Here is a 19,535-nt window from a genome sequence, read left to right as displayed (position 1 = left end):
CATTCGGTAATTCCCCTCTTCCTCCTCTTGAAACTCCACCCTCCTCCCCTCCGCGCATTCCCCTTCACATCAACACGTTTGAATTTTCACGCGAACTCACTGAATTCGCATCGGGAACAGTACACGAGCTTGCTGCTGCATCCAGTCTGACGACTACTGTCAACCTCTCCTTGTCTCTCCTGTTGCATCTGCTCTTGTGATGTGTGATGAGGTCAGCTACGTTCGCCATCCAACGTTTCGAGATCGAGTGTAGTGTACATGCTCCTTTCCCCCATAGTCCGTGTTCTCGACATGCAGCTGTGCATTTGAAGCGGATCAAACCATTTTCGCTGATTTTTACTGTTTTGTTCATGTACAAATGAAACTCAAATGCCTAGCTTCACACATCTTCACAATTTACATCACTCTGACCATGTTCTGCTGTCCAACGTACAAACATAGTCATTCCCACAGTCCTTCACCCACCAGCCACTCCAATCCACTCGCTCGCTCGCTGTAGGACATAAAGAATAAACACATATGTAGAAATACTGTACACATAGCACCGCCGCCACCATCTTTCCTTCATCGCACCCTCTCGCATTGTTTCCCGAGGAGTCCCTCATGATGATTTTCCCTCAGTATCACAGGCCCCGGGAAGTGCGTGCTTTCCAGTGCCTCGATGTCTGGAGTGACAGGGGACAGGTGCCCGTTCCCGTCCTTGGAAGGCGCCGACAAGATCACCCTGTTGTCCGAGTCGACAGCCTTCTCACTACTCGAGAGGCTCGATGACAACTCAGGAAGCGCCCACGAGTCTTGCGCGTTGTTGATCTGGATCTGGTAGCAGAGTCTCCCTGACTCCTCGTCCTGTGTGAGCACTTGATCCCTGGGGTCTGCACTGAGCATGAACTCAACCAGATCCGTTTCTAGCGTCTCCGGCGGCAGATTCCTGTCCAGAAAAGCAAGGAGCTCGGTTCGTTTCGACTCGTGCAGCGCTTCATAGGGCTCGACGCTGACAATCTTTGGCTTTCCCCTCAACTTGGGGTTGTCGTCCCATAGAAACGCGTTTTCTTTGGGGAGCCTCAGACGGGACATTGTTGAGTCCAGATCTTTTGGAGTAGCGGTAACAACTAGCTCCGGGAGATCGTCCAGTTCCAACTCTTTGGCAATCACCTGTCTGGTAGCCAGAAGCCTCTCAAGAGATTTCTTGATGTCGACAAGCTCCTCCTCCAGGAGCTGGCAAGGTGTGGAGTAAGACTTTAAGATATCGTCCGCTGTCTTAACTGTCGGTGGGAAGAAGACCTGGGCTCCCTCATGCCACGACGGATCCCATTGTAGCGGGATCACCAGGTCTCTGAAACACGATCTGTACACGAGGAACGTCGCTCGCATAGTGTAGATCACAACTTTCACTTTCTTCGCCTTCGCCTTCAACTTCTTGTACGTCTCTTTGACCTGGGGATTAAGCAGGATTTCGTAGAGCTGCACTACTTGCTCCGGGCTCTTCTCCATCCACTGCAGAGCTATCCCAAGGTCATTTCCATCATTCCCGTAAAATGCGCACTTGTCCAGATCAGTAACAAACACAACCTCATCCAGCATTTGTTCTTCTCCTGAAGCAGACTGAATATCAAGATAGGAGTTGGTTGGAGATATTGATGCTGAATTCGATACTGATGCCGCCTGTACAGCTTTTCGCAGATCTGCTTGAGATGACATTCCAAGCGGCAACTTGCAGCTGAACCTCTTCTTGGGAGGGACCAGCTCTTTGTATCGCTGTCCCACGTCCTTGTGCCAAAACTCTTCATCCTGCTTCAACACTGGTGGCACACACTCGGTACAAGGCTTTCTTAGCTGGGCCCGCGGTGTTCGGTGCTCTCCTGTCTCTAGAGAGCCAAGCATGATCGTGTCCTCGCTCATGGCTTCCTCACCAGCCTTGGTTGGAATGCTCGCACTATGCGACACTTTGCTCTTGAGCGCTTGATTCTGGTTCGACAGATAGTTCTTGTACTTGTAGGCTACATTGATCTTCCTCAGAAGGTCTGGAGAGCCGTTGATGTCATCATATACACATGTGTACTCCGGCTCAATTCCATGAAAAAACTGGGAAGGAGAAGTCCTTGACCACACAGCACCGCAGTGACCGGTCAGAATACAGGAGAACACCAGGAAGCATAAGGTAGTCGCCTGCAGGTTACACAGCCGAGAACACGATCGCATGCCGTAGGAGGGACAAATAGAAATCTGTTTCGATGGTTCTTTCTTTGCACTTGAACACTCCATGTTCACTGTGCATCAATCAGATCCTCACTCAAGATTATCTCGCGTCCTGAGAGCTCATAGGGAAACGAAATGAATTTGAGTGAATGTAGCCGCTGTGGAGCCGGACTGCACAAGAAAAAACATCAGAATCGGTTCACAGATAAACGAGGGTCATGAGATATCACGATAAAATGTAGTTGACAAAGACAATGTAATTCTTGATCGTTCTAAACCATTCTCACAACGAAATGGAATGCACATAATGATAATGCAGGCAGTTTGAAATTATCAGAAACAAATACGGAACCATGATGACCTAGAATCCATAACAAACGAAGACCTTTTGAGCTCACAAAACGAAGAACAACAATGCGCAACATCAATTTTCCAAATTCTTCTTCTCTGCCTGCCTCTCCTGCTCTGCGGCCAACTCTCAATGAAAAACTGCTCTTAACACGATTGGAGGGATTCAACAACTACAGTATCAATCAGAGCACACAAGGAGACGAGATGTCTCAAGAGGTATGAGCTCAATTGTGCAACTGAATGTTGATGATAGAGGAGAGCGCTGGTAGAAGGCGGCGATGCATGCATACTAGGGAAAAGACGCAAACAAGCGCTTCTTGCATTTCACATCGTGCAATACATTGCACGGAACAATCTCGGGGGTACGGCTTACAAAGGCTGGGGTACCGGGAGTGACAGGGGTAGTGGTCTTTTAAGGGTACTTCAAAATCAGGATGAGAGATTGGAGGTAAGGGGTAGTAGTTCACATTGAGGGGTCAGGGGTGGTATTGCTTCTATAACTACCGGTTTATATCCAAACCAGCTCTTTGTGAGGGATGAAGACAATATCCGTCAGTCTCCGTATCAAAGGTCAAGAGAATCATAAGTCGTCTACAGGAAAATCAATCATAGTGTAGATCCTCCGCCATAGAGTGTAGGGAAGGTGATGATTGTTGGGAAAAAGAAGGGGTGTGGAAGAGGCAAACTAGCGTGTAGCCTATGATCTATGAAAAGTAGGGGTGGTGTGTGGATATGGGGGGTGGGAGATCCAAACGCTCTGAAAGAGACAATGGAGAGATGCGGGGAGGTGAGGTAATCGGACAAGGGTGGGTGGAGTCTGAGACAGGTGGGGTCCCGCAATAAAGGTGTAGGGGTGGGGGTTACACTTTTTTTTTGGTCTCAGGAGTAGAGAAATGAGTAAAGAAAACCGGTACAAATATTTTCCATAACAATCCCTTTCATAATTTATAAGTGATTGTAGCTAGTAAAGAAAGTTAATAAACATTTTATAAGTCCGAAAAACATCTCAGGGGGGTCATAGGATCTGACCTAGCAATCGATAGACCAAAAGTCATAGAAATATTCTTAGTAGCTAGGTGAAAGGTGCTATTGGAGTCCTAGGTCACTAGTACGTAGGCGAGATGCGACCTACTCCGTACAATTTTTCTCTCAAATAATAGGGCTCAATGGGGTGGATCCGACACCTTGCAGGGGTAGGTGGCACTAGGCAGGCCTGGCGACCCCAATCGTGCTACGCAAGATTAGGTGATGGCGATGAATAACTATGAGATGACTTATAAACCTTAGCTGCATCACAAGGGTAGAAATGGAACCGCAAATCGAGTATTCTGCGAGGTAAGGTACCTACCCGTACCTCACTTTGCAAGCAGGGCCCCAAACGCATCACGTAGGGTCATGCAAAGACGCGTACAAATATTTTAGTGATGAAAAGATTCATTTTCGTGAAAGTATCGACGCATAAGATACCCTTGAAAAGCTTGTTTAAATTGATTTAATTTGTCCCGTAATGAATTCCAAGGTTATTTGGCGGTGTAACAAACGTATGTTCGGCCCTGTTGTTCGACTCCTGAGCTGATTACAAACATTTTGATACATTAGAATCAAATTTGAAAAACTAATTTCAAATGATCATTCGGTCCTCTGTTGTGTTTCACGCCATTTCTGCGTCGAACTTGGGATTCAAGATTTCCAAAGAGGGTTTTTTCGGTCATTCGTCAAACGATAGACCATGACTGACCCCACCCCCTCCTGGTATCCAATTCATGGCAGGCCTGGTTAAAACGCAGTCGCTTTGTAACTCGGCAAGGTGAGAGATCATTTATAAATATCACTAGCAAATATTTCAGTACCTCGATCCTCCTGCTTTCATAACTTCCGATTTCAGTGTTTACAGGCTACCCACCCCTTCAAGTCTCTATTAATCACCCCCTTTCCCAATACCTCGCATCGAACACCTGAAGGACCTGGTACCTAGCAAGTGCTGGAATTTGGGTGGGTACTTGATGGTCAATGGTAGGGGTACTATGATACTACCCTGAGTTACATCACAGGGGAGGTGTAGAACAACCCTGAGAGCAAACACAACAAGCTGTCAAGATTTCCAAGAGTCTGTATGAGGGGGATGAGATTGTATATGAGGGGGATGAGATTGTGTGTATGAGGGGGATGAGTAGTATATGAGGGGGATGAGAATAATACATGTTGGGCTCTGCAGGGGTGCTATTGCAGTCCTCGACATCAGACAAAAGAGGGGGTACGGGGTAGTCCAGGGAGGTAAAGTAGGGGTATTTGGATAGTCATAAAGAGGGGTGTCAGAGCGATACAGGGAAGGGGGTTATCGTGGTCCTTCGAGGCCGGGGGTCGTATCGAGAGGCTCCAACACGTGCGGCTATGTGGGGGGAGATGGTGGGGATCGCGGCGAAGGGGACCACCGCGATCGCGGTGAAGAGCCGCGACAGCGAGGCATGGCACACAGCAAGGTGCTAACAACACTTCCTATGCGCTCTTGAGACCTTCTCTGTCCTCCTCGCCCTGTCCTCTCCACCATCGACCTGCTCACAGAGCTGTAGGTACGGGGATCCGATCCACGAGACCAGCGATGGGGACTGGAAGGTCCGGATCGACAAGATGGGCGTCACTTCGATTCGCCTCGGGGTCATGCAGATGATCAACCAGACAGCGACAACGGGAATGAACTGGTTCGATCGCAGCAACGTAGGCTCGGTCTGGTACATTGGGAACGGGGTGTTCACTGGAGATCAGAGGGAGAGGAGCACCCATACGTCAGCTGTGACGTCGGGCTACGGGGAAGGCGATGTGGTGGGGGTGCATTTGAGAGGGAAGCTCCTTCACTTCTCGAAAAACGGCCTCGACATCCCCGGGAAGCTCCAGAGGAGCGGGAGCGTGTATTTCAGCGTTCAGATGTGCACCGCAGGTGACCAGGTCACTGTGCTCTCCAAGAGCAAAGACACCGAGAGATGATGGAGCATGCTGGATGAGACATCCCGAGCGATAATGTTATGCTGGCCTACTCCTGTCACTGAGTACTTCATTGCGTACGATCAAAGTTGAGAACCACTGCTGTGTCAAGGTAATATTCTATTCTTGTTGCGATCACGTCTGCCTGTGTGTTGCAACTCTATTGCGACAGGAAGTGGGACACCTAGTTTTCCTCTTTCCTTACTCGATGTTGCGAAAGTCCGCGGCTGTTGAGTCTGGTTCAAGCAGCATGTGCTTGAATCAGAATTTCAGCTCGCAAGATCCAGTCCTGAACTTGTTTGTGTGTTGCTATGGCAGCTTGCCTGATGTCACTCCTTCCATGAGTGCATATCTTACTTCTGCTGCCTATATTCTCTTGTTGGTAAACCAGCAGCGGGCCAGACAACCCGCGGGCTCTTCTCCACTTGGTCCTCTCAGACGAATGAGAGCCCATACTATTAAAGAGCCCACAGTTCTCCTCGTCTGTCACTTCTCTTCTCTCTTCAGTTCCTTGTCTGCCTTGTTCTGCGTGCCTACTCCTGATCTGCATCCTTCGTGTTTCTGACCTGAGAACGTGCAGGTGCGCAGCTTGTCATGGCCCAACAGTGGTGCTGGTCGACATCAAGATGGTTGAAGGAAGGCGATGGTAAGTTTGCTTCTTGTCCATCCTTCCCGCACTCTACTCACCGGCGCACTGAGTTTGGATGAGTGCGCCGGTCTAGCAAGGTGCAAGAGAGTTTCTAGGGTTATCAGGCATGGTCTGCTCAGACAATGGGCAAGACCTGTTCAACGACCCGCAGATTAAAGTCCATCTTTGTCAAGTGATCCCTGACGCGTCTTGTCCAGGTCGGGAGTACACACGACAAGGCAGCAGGGCTGTGGCCTGTAGTCTGAGCTACGTCCAGGGCATGAGTGAAACATTTAATACACGTCGTGGTCAACCCGAACTGAGCTCACTTCTTGGTCTTACTGAGCAAGTCCGACAGCCTCCACTGCCATTGCTCGTGCTTGTAGTTAGGGGCAAACGCATCCTCTAGGATACGATCCTGCACCCAAGTCAATCCGTCGAACAGGTCGCACGCACAATCCTCAGCTCACCAGCTCGGCTTGATGGATGGCTGGACTTCCAGTGGCAGGAGAAGCTGCCGCATTTCTACCGACGTAGAAGGCTTCTTTACCGTTAAGATCACGAAGGGCTGTGGCGATGCGAGGCTGTACAGAACGTCAGAAGGGTGGAGGCAGCAACAGACTCGGCGATCACCTGCACGTAACCCCAAGCTCCCTGGTTGAACGGCTCCTCCTGCACCCAGAAGATCTCTGCATTGGGGTATCGGATAGACATTTGCCCGACACGGTCGTAGGGGAAGGGGCAAATCTGCTCGATCCTCACGATAGCCACATCCTTTACATTGCGCTTGTCTCTCTCCGCAGCCAAGTCGTAATACACTCTTCCAGAACAGAGAATAAGTCGTTGAACTTCTTTGTCGGGAACGATGTCCTCAAGGCTGTCCGGCAAAACCCTCTGGAATCCCTTGTTGTCGTAGAAATCCAAGAGATCGGACTGGCATTGAGGATGACGAAGGAGAGACTTGGGGCTGATGCAGATCAGAGGCTTGCGGAAATCTCTGCGGATCTGTCTTCTCAGCAGGTGGAAGTAGTTGGCGGGGGTGGACGGATTGACGACCTGCATGTTGACATCTTGGATCTGTCGCACCCCTGTGTCCTCCATCTCAGGAATGTAATCAGGGTCATCGTCACACATCTGAAGGTATCTCTCCAGCCTTGCTGAGGAATGTTCAGGTCCTTGACCTTCGAATCCATGGGGCAGGAGCATGACGAGTCCGGAGCCTTTCAGCCACTTCTGCTCTCCGCTGCTGATAAACTGGTCGATAATCACCTGTGCTGTATTGGCAAAATCTCCAAATTGAGCCTCCCAGCACACGAGTGAGTTGGGATTCTCCATGGCATATCCCAGTTCAAATCCAAGGACAGCATACTCAGAGAGGTTAGAATTGAAAACGGCAAACATAGCTTGGTTGGGAGACAAGTTGTTGAGCGGAATGTACTTGGTCTCGTTCTTCTGATCGTGGAGCACTGCATGCCTGTGGCTGAACGTCCCTCTTTCTACATCCTGCCCTGACAGTCGAACATGGGTGCCTTCCAACAACAAGCTTCCGAATGCAAGGGCCTCAGCAGTTCCCCAGTCGATCCCCTTCTCCTGATCGCAAACAGCCTTTCGCTTGTCGCGCATCATCTTCTCCAACTTGCGATGAATGTTGAAGCCTTGGGGCACAGCAGATATCTTCTCCCCAATGGACTGCAAGGTGTCCTTAGGGACAGCAGTCTCGTCATTCTTTCCCAACTGAAACTTGGTTTTGTAGCCCTTCCACTGAGTACCGAACCAAGCAGAAGGCGGGGGGCGATAGTTCGGGTCCTTGGCCTTCTCGAAGGCTTCGTTGAAGACTGTGTTAGCAGCTGCCTTCATCTCTTCAACCTTCTCCCGAGTGACACGTCCTTCAGCAACCAGCTTGTCGGAGTAGATCTTGAGAACGTCAGGATGCTTCTTAATGATTTTATACATCAGAGGTTGAGTAAACATGGGCTCATCGATCTCGTTATGGCCATGCCTCCTGTAACCGACGATGTCCACCACCACATCCTTGCGGAATGTCTGTCGAAATTCCGCAGCCAAGGACATGACCCAGCAAACAGCCTCTGGGTCATCACCATTGACATGGAAAATGGGCGCACCCACCGACTTAGCGACATCTGTGCAGTAAGGTGATGACCTTGAAAATCGAGGATCCGTCGTGAAACCAATCTGATTGTTTGCGATGATGTGGATGGTGCCACCAGTGGTATATCCTTTGATGTCAGAGAGCTCCAATGTCTCGTAGACGACCCCCTGACCTGCAAAGGCTGCATCTCCATGGAGCACCACGCTCATGCATCGCTTCCTTTCCGTGTCTCCTGAGTAATGTTGCTTCGCTCTTGTCTTTCCTTCCACGATGGGGTTGACTGCCTCCAAGTGCGAGGGATTTGCGCACAAGGAAATGTGAACATTCCTATTGCTATGTGTTGGGCGATCCATGGTAAACCCAAGGTGATATTTCACATCCCCGGAGCCAAGCAAATGGCCTTCAGCATCTGCAGTGATCGTTCCCTCCATGAATTCGTACAGCATTTCCTCCAAGGGCTGCAAAAGTCAAACAAGTCAAAGATAAACGCAAGAAATCAACCGGTTTCGTACCTTACGCATAACATTCGCCAAGACATTCAGGCGACCTCTATGCGGCATCCCGATATCGATTGACTCAACGCCGAGTTCCACCGCCGTATCGATCATCGCCTTCATACCTGGAATCAACGAATCGACACCCTCCAAGCCAAAACGCTTCGTGGTATTGTACTTAGTAGCCAAGAAACTCTCGAACTGAACAGAATAAATCAAGCGATCAAGTACTCGGAGTGTGGCTTGTTCATCGAATTCAAATTTCTTGGGTTTCTCAAACTTTGATCGAATCCAGTTTTGCTGTTCAAGGTCTGCAATATGCGTGAATTCCACACCCACCGTGCCACAATAAGCTTCTTTCATGATCTGGATAATCTCTTTCAATTTCTTCTTCTCTTTACTGCCTATCAGACCCCCCCTGCCACTGACGCTTGCATTCAAGTAAAACTCCCTTTCAAGATCCGCTTCTGTGAAGCCGTATGTTCGATAATCCAAAAACTTGGGGACACTGTCAGCCTGCTCCTGGCTTCCACGATAACTAAACTTATCCACATGCAGATTCGCATCGTTGATTCCTAGGGGGTCAAACTTGCACATGTAGTGACCCCGCACTTGGTAGGATCTGATGAACAACAACATCTTGATATGGTCCGATGCAATCTTCTGTAATTCGTCAGAGTTCGGCAGACTTGAAAGGCTTGGAGCGTGCGTGGTCGGTATCGAGCTATACTTTTCAAAGTAGGACACCCATGAGTCGTGCACGGAACTGGGATCCCTCTCCCACGCTCGTCGCATCTCTTCGACATAACTTGATGACTGTCTTATGCTTCCTGCAAGTATGCGATTCCGTCGATTTTGCTGCAAAGATTTCTGCAAGGTGTAGAAGGGGTTGGCGACATTGGGGATAGAGCTGAGTCTGGATAATCCTAACAGCTTCTGATACGAGCCCATTTTTCTCCTCGTGGCAAGAAGCAAGCGCTTCTTTCGAAGTTTCACTGGAGATCATACAGAGTTACAAGAAATGCAGTCATACAAGGTTTTGTGAGTGGACTTTGCTTTTAGGAAACTAAAAAATGCATTGAGCAAGGAGGACTACGGCAAGGGAGTAATGGTTGAACAAACGGATGCACGTCCAACACAGATCGCAGCGACAACGATGAAGGCACGATGATGAAACACGAAAAACAACAGACTCAGCAGGGGAGATAGGTGACGATGAACTCGAAATTCCACGTGAAGGAAATTAGACAGGCACCAGGTGCAGGATGGCGCAGGTTAAGGGAGTGGGAAAGTAGAAGCGGGAGAAGCGCATGAAACATGTCGAGGACACGGATGAGGACATGGAAGAGGAAGAGGAAGAGGAGGAAGAGGATGATATGCTCATTGCGGTCATGTTCGAGCCGTAACCATCGCTACTGCAACGTCTATCTCTGCATATTGACGCGGAGAGAGTCGTAGGGAGGTCGGGGGGTACGGAGGGGGTAGGGGCAGCAAGGACAGGGACCGGTCTACAGTATCACCTATGGATTTGTTGATGTATTGGGGGGTAGGGGTTGAAAAGTGGTGGTGTGTGTATAGCATTGAGGGTGGGGGTGGGGAGGGAGGGGGTGGTTGGGATGTTGTAGGGAGGGTGTTCTTGTAGAACCAACCGGTATTTCGAGGAGTGGTTTTCATTGGTGGGTAGGGGGTACTAAAAAACCTTTGTATACCGGTGATTTTATCTGTATTTATACCGGTGTTCTAGGGATATCAGGGGTACATCTATCTCTGGGTACCCCATTGACACAGCAATGTTGTGTAAGCAGTCAGCAAGGTAGGGTGGGTCCTGGTACGACCCGTGTACCCTTACCATCGCAGCATCTCAAGGCTACCCCACCGTACATTACCCCCACCCACATCGAGCGCTATAGTACCCCATATTTTGAACTTTCTTCACATTGTCCATCAATTTCCTTCTACTGTACAAGGTAAAACCATTGCAGAGCTGTCCTTCTCCCACCCCCAGTCTTTAGTACCCACCCAATTTTAACCCACCCACCCTATTGTTAAGGAATGATTGAAGGAGATGAGGGGGGATGAGGGCATTTCAACAACAGTGAGGGGATGAGGGGCCTTGTCCAAGGGCCAACAGAAAATGGTGGAGTGCGAGCGAGCGTTCAAGGGGTGGAACGAGGAGGACGAAAACATGGACAGTGATGAGGAACAGGTGGTAAAGTTGGTGCAGCTAGGGGAATGTAGATCAGTGGAGTAGAAAGAGCTAGGCGAGGAAACTAAGAGCGAGGAGGAGGAGGGAAAGTAGGGAAGCTATCACAAAGCAGAGACAAGATGTTCATGCCGTGAAGACTTTTCTCATGCTGATTGAATTTCTCCTCCGTAGATGTTTCAACACTCCGACAAGTCATAGCATCGTCCATGGTCAGGGTTGAAAGGACTACGAAAGTAGGCTTCGTGGCTTTCTCACTCCTCGTCTGTACTTGCTGTTACCTCCTGTCTCGCCGTTCGGCATCTGTTCTGGGTGGAGCCAAGGGAGCGGCCTTGCTGCAAGGAAGGGCACTCCGTCAGTCCCCGAAGATCGTCTATGTCCATAGCTCCAGGCGGGTCAACAGGGGGCAGCCTGGCCGATTCTTTTCCCTGGAAGGAGGCGACAAGGTGCCTTGTTGACCCTCTTGGTCGAGTTTTAGACCTCTGACGCCTCCGTCCTACCTCCAGGTCTACGATGGTGACGGCGAGGAGATGCCATTGAGCGGCTTTGGGGGGCTGGGCCGACGAGCCCATTTCACAATCGGGCCGCACGTTCGCCGCCTCGTCCAGCAGCACAAGGCGAAAGTGACATGGCGGACGTGGCGGGAGGAGCAAGGTACGAGAGAGGTCTGGCAAAGGGGGAGGAGTCACGAGGTGTGTAGATGACGGATGGGGGAGAACGAAATCCCTTCGTCCGCGTATCACCTTGAACGCTGCGGATAGGAGAAGGGGGGCTACAATCTCCACCAATCAGGCAGAGCAAGTCGAACATGCGGAGAAGGATGTGCTCGAACCGGCTGTTCACGTCAAGGAAGGGACTGTACACGTGGGGGTCGTGAAGGAGGAGGTGACGTAGGAGGAAGCTGGAAGGTTCAAATGTGCGTTTGACGAGTTTTTCTTCCAGGAGCCAAAGTCTGTTTGGGCTCGTCCAGCTTTCAACCAGGACGCGCTGAAACGACAGCATGAGCAAGGAGTCCTCGACTACTCTGTCTCGTACGTGCCTGGCCGGTTCCTGCTCGGGGTCTGATGAAGTCCTCCAGGTCGTCGATGCGCGGCAATACTTCCCTTGAATTCAACAAGGAGCCCGTAGAATCTCAACCCGGTGCCGAGCTCTCCACCCGCTCCTTGCTGTGACTGAGAGGTGTTTGAGCAGCTGAGAAATGCAGCCCTTCCTCGTTCTGTGCTCTAGTGCGGCAGCTCAACTCGGAGCATCTCTCGGGGACGCACGAGATAGGGGGCAGGGCGTGGGACCCGTCGGTTCAGTCTTCCAAGGTCTCATGTCACTCCTGGACGCCTGCATGACTGAGGGGTCCACAGAATGCGGTCTGGACCAACTCTAAGGACGACGAGGACGTCTCCTCTTGTCAAGTGTGTGTGGAACACTATCTCGCCGACGCAGGTAGGGGGGGAGATAAGACTTCAATGTCAGTAAGAATAGCACTGTACAGGACCAGGAAGATTCCTCGTCGGATCGACACTTCGCAGACAAGCCTTGAGAGGCCCTTGTCTGCCCTTCTGCTCATAGAATACACTATGCTGATTAAACTTGCCAAACTCCCACAATGCCGCAGCGGACAAGCTCTGTGCAAGCGAATGTGAGTCGCCGCAAACATCAACGCAAGGAGGGCAACCTGCTGGGCTGAAAGAGTCTTTGTCGCTCCCTCGAGTCGCTAGGCCGCTCTCTCGCAAGCCCTCGACACTCCGCATCCCCTGGCCATGAGATATTCTGATGGGCTTGAACACCGGTGACCGTGTCAGGGAATACGCCAGCCTCAGGCTCCCTGCTTGCTGCTGTTTCATCCAGAGCTCACGCACGTCCGTACTGGGCGGCAGGTGCCTTCCCTCATGCCACAGCTCCATGTCTGACGATTCCGATTCCAGCCGACGTAGGATCAAACCTGCAGACTGTCAACCACGTAACGAGCGAGACTGACATCACGTTTCACGTCGGCTACGCTGCAGCTACTGAGGGGAATCTCCACGTCCAGATGAGGAGCCGTCGGATCGCTCATGCTCACCACGCGCGCAGGGATGCCATGGACGGAGGCGTTTGGCTCGTGGCCCTTGAGGGTGATGGAAGGCATGGCTCCAGGAGCCCCGAAGAAGTCGAGGTCGACGTAGGTAGGGCTTTTGGAAGTGGGTTGCTCCTCCATCGAGAGCGGCGACGACAGCGTCACCGTCCTGTCCAGCGTGCTGGCGGAGGACCAGCGAGAGACTGAGGTCGAGTCGCTCTCAGATGACTCCCGGCGGCTGGAACTCTGCTGGGAGGTGCTTCCATCACAACCTCGTTCAAGGCAAGGAGCGGAACTCACCGATCGCAGGTGTCCTCCGAAACTTGTTTTCCTGAGACAACTGCAGGAGTTTTCGAGCTGCTTCTCAAGCTCACTGACGACTTCTTGTACACTCCGAGAGTCCTCTCCCTCGATGTCGGGGAGGATGTGAACGTTGATGGCATACGCATCGCAAGCCTCCTCAGTCACTACCACTCGATTCGGAGAGGTCCAGAGCGCAAAGACAATGTCCTTCTTGAGTTCCTGCGGCAGAGAGATCAGGATCAAGCTCGGAGACCACTAAGTGTAGCACCTGCAGAGAGATCGACCTGCTTGAGGGTCCCAACAAGTTGCAACAAACTCGAGCAGAGACATTTGACATCTGAGCTCGCGCAGTGTCAACCGTGCGGACGACGTCGACATGCTTGACATCCTTCGCATCTGAGGAAGCCAGCATCAGCTGCGGCTCATGCAGGTCCGACGGTGACCTTTGGTGAGGAAGGTGAGGCTGATGCTCGTTCCTTGCTTGCCCAGCAGCAGCCCAGGGAGCTGATCCTTTGACAGCGCGTGGACGGTCTTGCCGTCGATGGAGTAGATGAGATGGCCGCTCCTGAACTTCGTGATCAGCAAGGGACGCAACAGATGCAGGTAGACCTGAGGCCTGCAAGGTACGCAGGGCTGTTGTGGAAGACCTTCTTGACAACAAACAACGAGGTGACAGGATCCTTGTCCAAGACGACCCCAATGCCGCAAGCTTTCGTTCCTCCGAGTATCGACAACATGTTCTCGTCCTCCACGAAGAAGCCCCGCTTGCACCAGGCCTCCACCTCCACTCCATCCTGTAGCATGCATACGTGAAGGTTCGAGTTCTTCGCCCCGAAGATGAGAGATGGTGCTAGCGCTGGGTTCTGGAGGATGGAGTTGCCGTCCAGCCGCAGGAGCTTGTCTCCGATGCGGAAGGGAACAGCAGCGCCTGCGGGGAGGGATGAGCCAACGGGCGGAACGAGGAGGAAGAGAGTCGACAACCTCGAGAGATCGATCGCACCAGGACAACACCATCTTGCAAGTCGTACTCAAACTGAATCCCGATGCCGTATCTGTCCCAAGATTGATTCAGCAGCACCTGCTGCTCCTTGTCGCCTACACTGGGGACTTGCTGCTAGAAACGATCGTGTCAGATGATCGCAGGGAAAGACCAAGGAAAGAGTCCAACACCTGATCAGGAAGGATCCCAGCATTCACCTTCCTCTTCTGTGAGACAACACTGTTAGTCCCTGCTGCTGCCCAGACAGCACGATGCAAACCTGATGCTCCAAGACTCGAGGCGCCTTCAATGGTGCGGGCATCCTACACAGAGGGCCAAGGATGAAAGGTCGTTCAGAATCTGCGAGACATGTTGAGAAATTATTAACAACAAGTCAAATCTAGTCAGAAATGCTTGACATATACCAAGTATGAACCTCCTCAGTCGTCATCCTCACCCCAACTTGAAACATGCGGCACAGCAACGTCTGCGTCTTGGTGCGCTACACTTGGTGCGCTACACAGAATGACCTACACCTCCGTGTTGCTAACTTCCAGCACATCACCATCTGTTGCAGCGAATATGACAACAACCACCCCCCTTCTTGCCGCATGGTTGATCCAACCCTGCCGCTAAACTCATTGCCATCAGTATCTTGGGTTCCTTCATACCCTGAACCGCTCACAATGCATACAATCTTATCCAGATCTCTTCAACAGTACATTATCAACACTTGTAGCACCCTTCAACATCCGTTTCCTCCTCCTCCTCTTGCTACTATGCACAGCTAAAGTTTCGCCCCCGCCATTTGCCCGTGCCACTACGGATCCTACCCCTCTATCCCCACTTTGGAAAAGAGAAAGTCGGGGGTGGTCAATGCCCGGGGGTGGTCGAACCTTTGAATACTGAAACGGAACTTGCGGGAATGGATACCTTTTTTAAAACTCGCAGGACAGGATCCGGCGGAAGGCACGGCACTCCGAGTAATGTCTGGCAGACGGTGACCGTGCGGCGGCCAGCCTGCCTGGCAGCGGGCCTGTCACAGTGTGACGGACTCCGGGACGGTCCGGGCCCGGCCCAACTCGTCAGTGATGGCGAGGATCGGCCTAGCCTCGGGAAATTCACTGTTCAAGTAGTCGGGGGGAGGGGCGCCGCCCCGGCCGCCGCGCCGCGCCGCGCCCAAGTTCCGGGCCCCCGGGGCGGCAAAGGCTGAGCCAGGCTTGAAGTTCAGTAACAGTGCCGGGCGCCGGCTGCCCGGAGTCCAAAGGGGGGCGGGGCTCCGACCTGCCTGCCTGGGGGGGCGCCCCGGGGCACTGCCGCAGTGCGCGGGGGCGCTGCCCGGGACTCGGGAGGAGCGGCTGGCCACCCGGCGTCCCCCGGTGACAGCGGCCGAGCCTAGTAGCAGCCCGGCCGGGGCGGCCTCGCCCGGCGGGGCCGGCGTTGTCCGATCGGCCCAGCAACGTGCAATGCCGCGCCTCGCTTTACAAAGAAGAAAGCATATGCAACCAACGTCTTCTACCAATGATTTATATTGGCAGGCATATTCTGGGTCTGCCGCGGCTCGGAGGGCCGCCAAACACATTCGGAACCTTCAAGGCTTTCAAGTTTTACTGTCACTGAGCACTGCAGCCTGCCCCTCGCAGTGTGGGTGAGCGACCACACTGTGACAGCAGTCCGATCCGATCAGTCGACTTCACGGTCTGCAGACTCGTTCCTGCTTGGAGAGCCGCTAGGCTCAGGCCCGGGGCCTTGGAGCGGCCGCCGCGGGCAGCCGAGTCAGCCTGTGAAGGGCCCCGGCGCTGTCGGAACCGGGAGCCTTGACTCAGTGAAGAGGCTAGGAGAGGGTAGTATGAGTCTCCTGGGTGCCGCCCATCAGACCGTCATCATACTGGCTGCGGCCCGTCGGACGGTCGGATACGGTTCGGGTGACTCAGTGACGGTTACTCAGTCACGCCGGCGTGCGGTAATGCGGCGTGTCACGATCATCAACGGTTGAGGGCGATGTCATCACACTGTTGGCACATCACATACATCATGATGTCATTCACTGAACACTTGAAGAAGAGACCATCACAATCGTACCCACATCATATCACTCAAGTCTTTCGTTTCACTTCCTCTGCAACAGTCGAGCTTACGGGCTCGGAGTTTCGGAGTTCAGAACTTGATCGACAGCTCTGAAGTCCTGGAGCAGCCCCGCCTCAGCAACAGCCTTTGAAGTTCCTCCTACTGGGATCCCTGGCCAGCTCCGCTTGTCTCAGCGTCCAGCTTCCAGTCTTCAGGAGATACCTGTATCGCAAACTTTCCAACCACCCTCCTGCCGTGTAGCCTCGCAAACGCGTTTCGCACCGCCGATTCTTCGAAAGGGATGACCTCTGCAAGCTTTGGGCGAACTTGACGTGATTCAGCGAGAGCCCCCAGCTCCTCCAAAGTTTTCCTGGTGTTGGGGAACCACACCCAAAAGAGCTCCTCCTTGCCGAACAGGTTCAGACCGCACACTCTCTTGACCAGAGCCTTTGCCCACTCCGACGTGCTACCTCCTATCGTGACGTACTTGCCCGCCAGCAGGCTACGGCTGCGGTTCTTCGACGTGATCATCCGCCTGTATTGGAACTCCCTGTCCTTGGCTTCATTGCTCGACACCGTGTCGAAGCACAAGTCGAACGGCCCGTTCGCCTTCGCCTCCTCCGTCAGCTCTGCCAGCACGTGCTCGTTCCCCTTGGTGTAGTCAATGACCTTGTCAGCTCCCAAACTCCGCACGAAGTCTGTGTTGCTCGGACTGCAGATCGTCGTCACCTTGGCTCCTATCGCCTTGGCTACCTGGATGGCAACGTGCCCAACCCCGCCGCTCCCTCCGATGACCAGGAGCCGCTGCGACGGGGCGAGATGATGATCGATCTTCAGCGCTTGCAAGGCCGTCAGGCCGACGAGGGGGAGGGAGGAGGCCTCGGCGAAGGAGAGGGAGGAGGGCTTGATAGCGACCTGGTCGATAGGGACATGGACGTACTGAGTGAAAGTGCCCTGGCCCGCTGGCAGGATCCCGAAGACTCGATCGCCGACCTTGAACTGACTGCAGTCGGACGGCGTGTCGACGACGATGCCGGAGAAGTCGAAGCCAACGGTCCTCCCCTCTATCACGCTCCTCCCTATCTCTCCTGCCCAGTGAGGGAGCTTGTCCCCGACGAGGAACTTCGCGTCCACGGGGTTGATCCCAGCACAGATGACGCGGCAGAGGAGGTGCTGCCGCCTGACGCGCATGCTGAACGTCTTGGTGACCATTCGGATCCCCTGCTCTCCTTTGGTGCTGTAGATCACGGCAGGAATGCTCATCTTCGTCATGTTCAGCCGGGGGAAGGCAAGGGTGGAGAATCCGAGATGTCCTGCAGAAGGAGAGGAGGAGGAAGAGCAGCGGTCAGCGTCTCGTGGAAAAGAGCTCTGTGCATGGTGAGCGTTAGGGTTTGACACGAACGCCATGGCGGGAGACTGGGAGAGGAGGAGAATGCACAGAGCGAGATTGAGCAGGGAGGAAAGAAAATGAGAAGAGCTAAATATGCCATGGTGGAACAAGTATGGTTGCATCGGTTACTGCAGTTGAGGACAGGAGGAGGAGGAGGAGGATGAGGTGGTGGTGGTGGCGGCGGAGATCAAGGAAGGGATGCGCAGTTGAGAGCGCGGAGACGAGGTAAAATCTTAGAAGAAGGATGAGGGAATATAGTAGCTTGCAAGCATGCGAGGGTGCAGAAATATTCTTGCAGGTTGGTTCACAACAGAGGAGGAGGAGGAGGAGGTTGAGGTTGAGGAGGAGGAGGAGCAGGAGGATGAGCAGGAGGAGGAGAAGGAGGAGGAGGAGCAGCAGCAGCAGCAGCAGGAGGAGGAGGTGGTGGTGGTGGTGGTGGTGGTGGATGTGGAGGAGGAGGTCGTGGTGGTGGATGTGGAGGAGGAGGTCGTGGTGGTGGATGTGGAGGAGTTTAAAAGGAGGTGTGAGCAGGGGGCAGGGGGAGGCGTAAAATGAAAGCTCAACTCGGGAGAATGGAGGACAGCAACGGAGGTCCTATCAAGTCGAGACGTGCGAAGAAATGGCAGCAACCACCGGCAAACTTTGTGGTGGCGGAGAGATGGCGGATGGAGGAGGGCGGGGGGAGATGGGCGGAGAGGGGGAGGGAGAGAGGAAGGGAAAAGAGGAGGAGGGGAGGGGAGGGAGGGAGAAGAGGAGGAGGGGAGGGGAGAGAGGGAGGGGGAAGAGGAGGAGGGGGAGGAGGGGAGGGGAGAGAGGGAGGAAACGAGGAGGTGATTGACATATCGTGAAAGTCATTTACAGTCATAGAAGACTGGAGCAGAATTTCAGAGGAGAGTAGAGTCGTTGCTTCGGACCAGCGCAGTCGAACGTTGAGCGCCATGGCAGGGCCTGTCTGCAGCATGTCGAACAGGCCGTGAGCCACGTTGCCGCTATTTCATCGCAAGGGGAGGGAGGAGGATCCTTGGTATGCTCCAGAGGATTGATTGAAGGAAACGACATGTCTTGTGGAGGCATTTCCCATGTTGACCCCTTGTCGAGTCGTTCCTGCGCCCTCCCATCGTTGTCTCAGCTTCTTCTCTATCCTTTCTCCCGCTCGCTCCTCCTCCCTCCCTCTCTCCTTCTCGCTCCTCGCTCCTCCCTCTCTCCTTCTCGCTCCTCCCTCCTCCCTCTCTCCTTCTCGCTCCTCCTCCTCCCTCAGCTCATTGCAGCAGCTTCCCGAGGTGCAGCAGCAAGTTCTCCACCTGGCAAGCTGCTCAGGGCAAGAGACTGCTTCCCATGGCTCCTTACCGGCACCCGGAAGTTGTGGAGGGAGGTGGCGTCGTCAGGCACCATCGACTCCGGAGGGATCTGACGTAGCACGCGTCACTTGCTACGAGGCAGTTGGCCATCTGGCCCACCAGGAATGTGACGTGCTGCATACCGACTGCAGTCGACACGTGCCAGAAGATGGTCGTGACCTGCGCACTGTCGTCAGCGTCGCTGCCCGCTGGTGGGCGGGGAGGAGACTAACGGAGGACTGTAGGAGGAGGAAGGGGAGGAACTCGATGACTCTTGCTCCTGCAGAGAAAGTCTGAGTCGAACTAGCAGCAAGACCAAGTGGAGGAGGAGGAGGAGGAGGAGGAGGAGGAGGAGGAGGAGGAGGAGGAGGAAGGAGGAGAGGGAGGAAGAAGGGAGGGGAGGGGAGGGGAGGGGAGGGGAGGGAGGGAGGGAGGACCGTGGAAGGAG

The 19,535-nt window shown here is 53.3% G+C and overlaps 7 protein-coding genes across 7 annotated transcripts in view; 2 read left to right on the top strand and 5 right to left on the bottom strand.

Moving 5' to 3' along the window:
* Window positions 1-564: 564 nt before the first annotated feature.
* On the bottom strand, window positions 565-2,262 carry GUITHDRAFT_112144 (hypothetical protein; the record flags this gene model as incomplete). The annotated part of the gene is made up of 1 exon (XM_005828651.1): window positions 565-2,262. The coding sequence occupies one exon, from the start codon at window positions 2,260-2,262 to the stop codon at window positions 565-567; it is 1,698 nt and encodes a 565-aa protein (XP_005828708.1).
* Window positions 2,263-4,923: 2,661 nt separating this feature from the next.
* GUITHDRAFT_164286 (hypothetical protein) lies at window positions 4,924-6,276 on the top strand. Its single transcript, XM_005828650.1, has 3 exons — window positions 4,924-5,027; window positions 5,118-5,638; window positions 6,107-6,276. The coding sequence occupies exons 1-2, from the start codon at window positions 4,939-4,941 to the stop codon at window positions 5,527-5,529; spliced, it is 501 nt and encodes a 166-aa protein (XP_005828707.1). The 5' UTR covers window positions 4,924-4,938; the 3' UTR covers window positions 5,530-5,638; window positions 6,107-6,276.
* Window positions 6,277-6,479: 203 nt separating this feature from the next.
* Window positions 6,480-9,709, bottom strand: GUITHDRAFT_141727 (hypothetical protein; the record flags this gene model as incomplete). Its single annotated transcript, XM_005828649.1, has 4 exons — window positions 6,480-6,572; window positions 6,625-6,738; window positions 6,788-8,722; window positions 8,777-9,709. 4 exons carry the CDS (start codon window positions 9,707-9,709, stop codon window positions 6,480-6,482), a joined length of 3,075 nt encoding a protein of 1,024 aa, XP_005828706.1.
* Window positions 9,710-11,133: 1,424 nt separating this feature from the next.
* On the top strand, window positions 11,134-12,557 carry GUITHDRAFT_153726 (hypothetical protein). The gene is made up of 8 exons (XM_005828648.1): window positions 11,134-11,407; window positions 11,468-11,615; window positions 11,662-11,846; window positions 11,904-11,992; window positions 12,040-12,101; window positions 12,153-12,271; window positions 12,317-12,398; window positions 12,448-12,557. Exons 1-8 carry the CDS (start codon window positions 11,171-11,173, stop codon window positions 12,522-12,524), a joined length of 999 nt encoding a protein of 332 aa, XP_005828705.1. The 5' UTR covers window positions 11,134-11,170; the 3' UTR covers window positions 12,525-12,557.
* GUITHDRAFT_112140 (hypothetical protein) lies at window positions 12,540-14,615 on the bottom strand (the record flags this gene model as incomplete). Its single annotated transcript, XM_005828647.1, has 10 exons — window positions 12,540-12,580; window positions 12,631-12,897; window positions 12,939-13,260; window positions 13,312-13,533; window positions 13,583-13,710; window positions 13,758-13,879; window positions 13,924-14,242; window positions 14,296-14,425; window positions 14,485-14,520; window positions 14,574-14,615. 10 exons carry the CDS (start codon window positions 14,613-14,615, stop codon window positions 12,540-12,542), a joined length of 1,629 nt encoding a protein of 542 aa, XP_005828704.1.
* Window positions 14,616-16,519: 1,904 nt separating this feature from the next.
* Window positions 16,520-17,551, bottom strand: GUITHDRAFT_74502 (hypothetical protein; the record flags this gene model as incomplete). The annotated part of the gene is made up of 1 exon (XM_005828646.1): window positions 16,520-17,551. The coding sequence occupies one exon, from the start codon at window positions 17,549-17,551 to the stop codon at window positions 16,520-16,522; it is 1,032 nt and encodes a 343-aa protein (XP_005828703.1).
* A 1,458-nt stretch (window positions 17,552-19,009) lies between these two features.
* Window positions 19,010-19,535, bottom strand: part of GUITHDRAFT_141724 (hypothetical protein) — a gene marked incomplete at both ends in the record, with an annotated part of 3,771 nt that continues 3,245 nt past the window's right edge. The window contains 3 exons of the mRNA XM_005828645.1: window positions 19,010-19,051; window positions 19,098-19,157; window positions 19,276-19,367. Of these exons, the coding sequence (XP_005828702.1) occupies window positions 19,010-19,051; window positions 19,098-19,157; window positions 19,276-19,367 (194 nt within the window). The remainder of the gene's footprint in view (window positions 19,052-19,097; window positions 19,158-19,275; window positions 19,368-19,535) is intronic.

This window comes from Guillardia theta (assembly GCF_000315625.1).
Source record: "Guillardia theta CCMP2712 unplaced genomic scaffold GUITHscaffold_57, whole genome shotgun sequence".
Classification (NCBI taxonomy): Eukaryota; class Cryptophyceae; order Pyrenomonadales; family Geminigeraceae; genus Guillardia; species Guillardia theta.
Note: the sequence above shows the minus strand (reverse complement) of the source record. Positions and strands in the feature narration are given on the sequence as shown.

Bases quoted from the DNA above. Each gene is read 5' to 3' on its own strand.
- GUITHDRAFT_164286 (XM_005828650.1), top strand. From the start codon at position 4,939: ATGTGGGGGGAGATGGTGGGGATCGCGGCGAAGGGGACCACCGCGATC. The intron at 5,028-5,117 runs GTGCTAACAACA...ACAGAGCTGTAG, and splicing joins GAGGCATGGCACACAGCAAG to GTACGGGGATCCGATCCACG.
- GUITHDRAFT_153726 (XM_005828648.1), top strand. From the start codon at position 11,171: ATGGTCAGGGTTGAAAGGACTACGAAAGTAGGCTTCGTGGCTTTCTCA. The intron at 11,408-11,467 runs GTGCCTTGTTGA...TCCTACCTCCAG, and splicing joins CCCTGGAAGGAGGCGACAAG to GTCTACGATGGTGACGGCGA. The intron at 12,272-12,316 runs GTCTCATGTCAC...AGGGGTCCACAG, and splicing joins CGTCGGTTCAGTCTTCCAAG to AATGCGGTCTGGACCAACTC.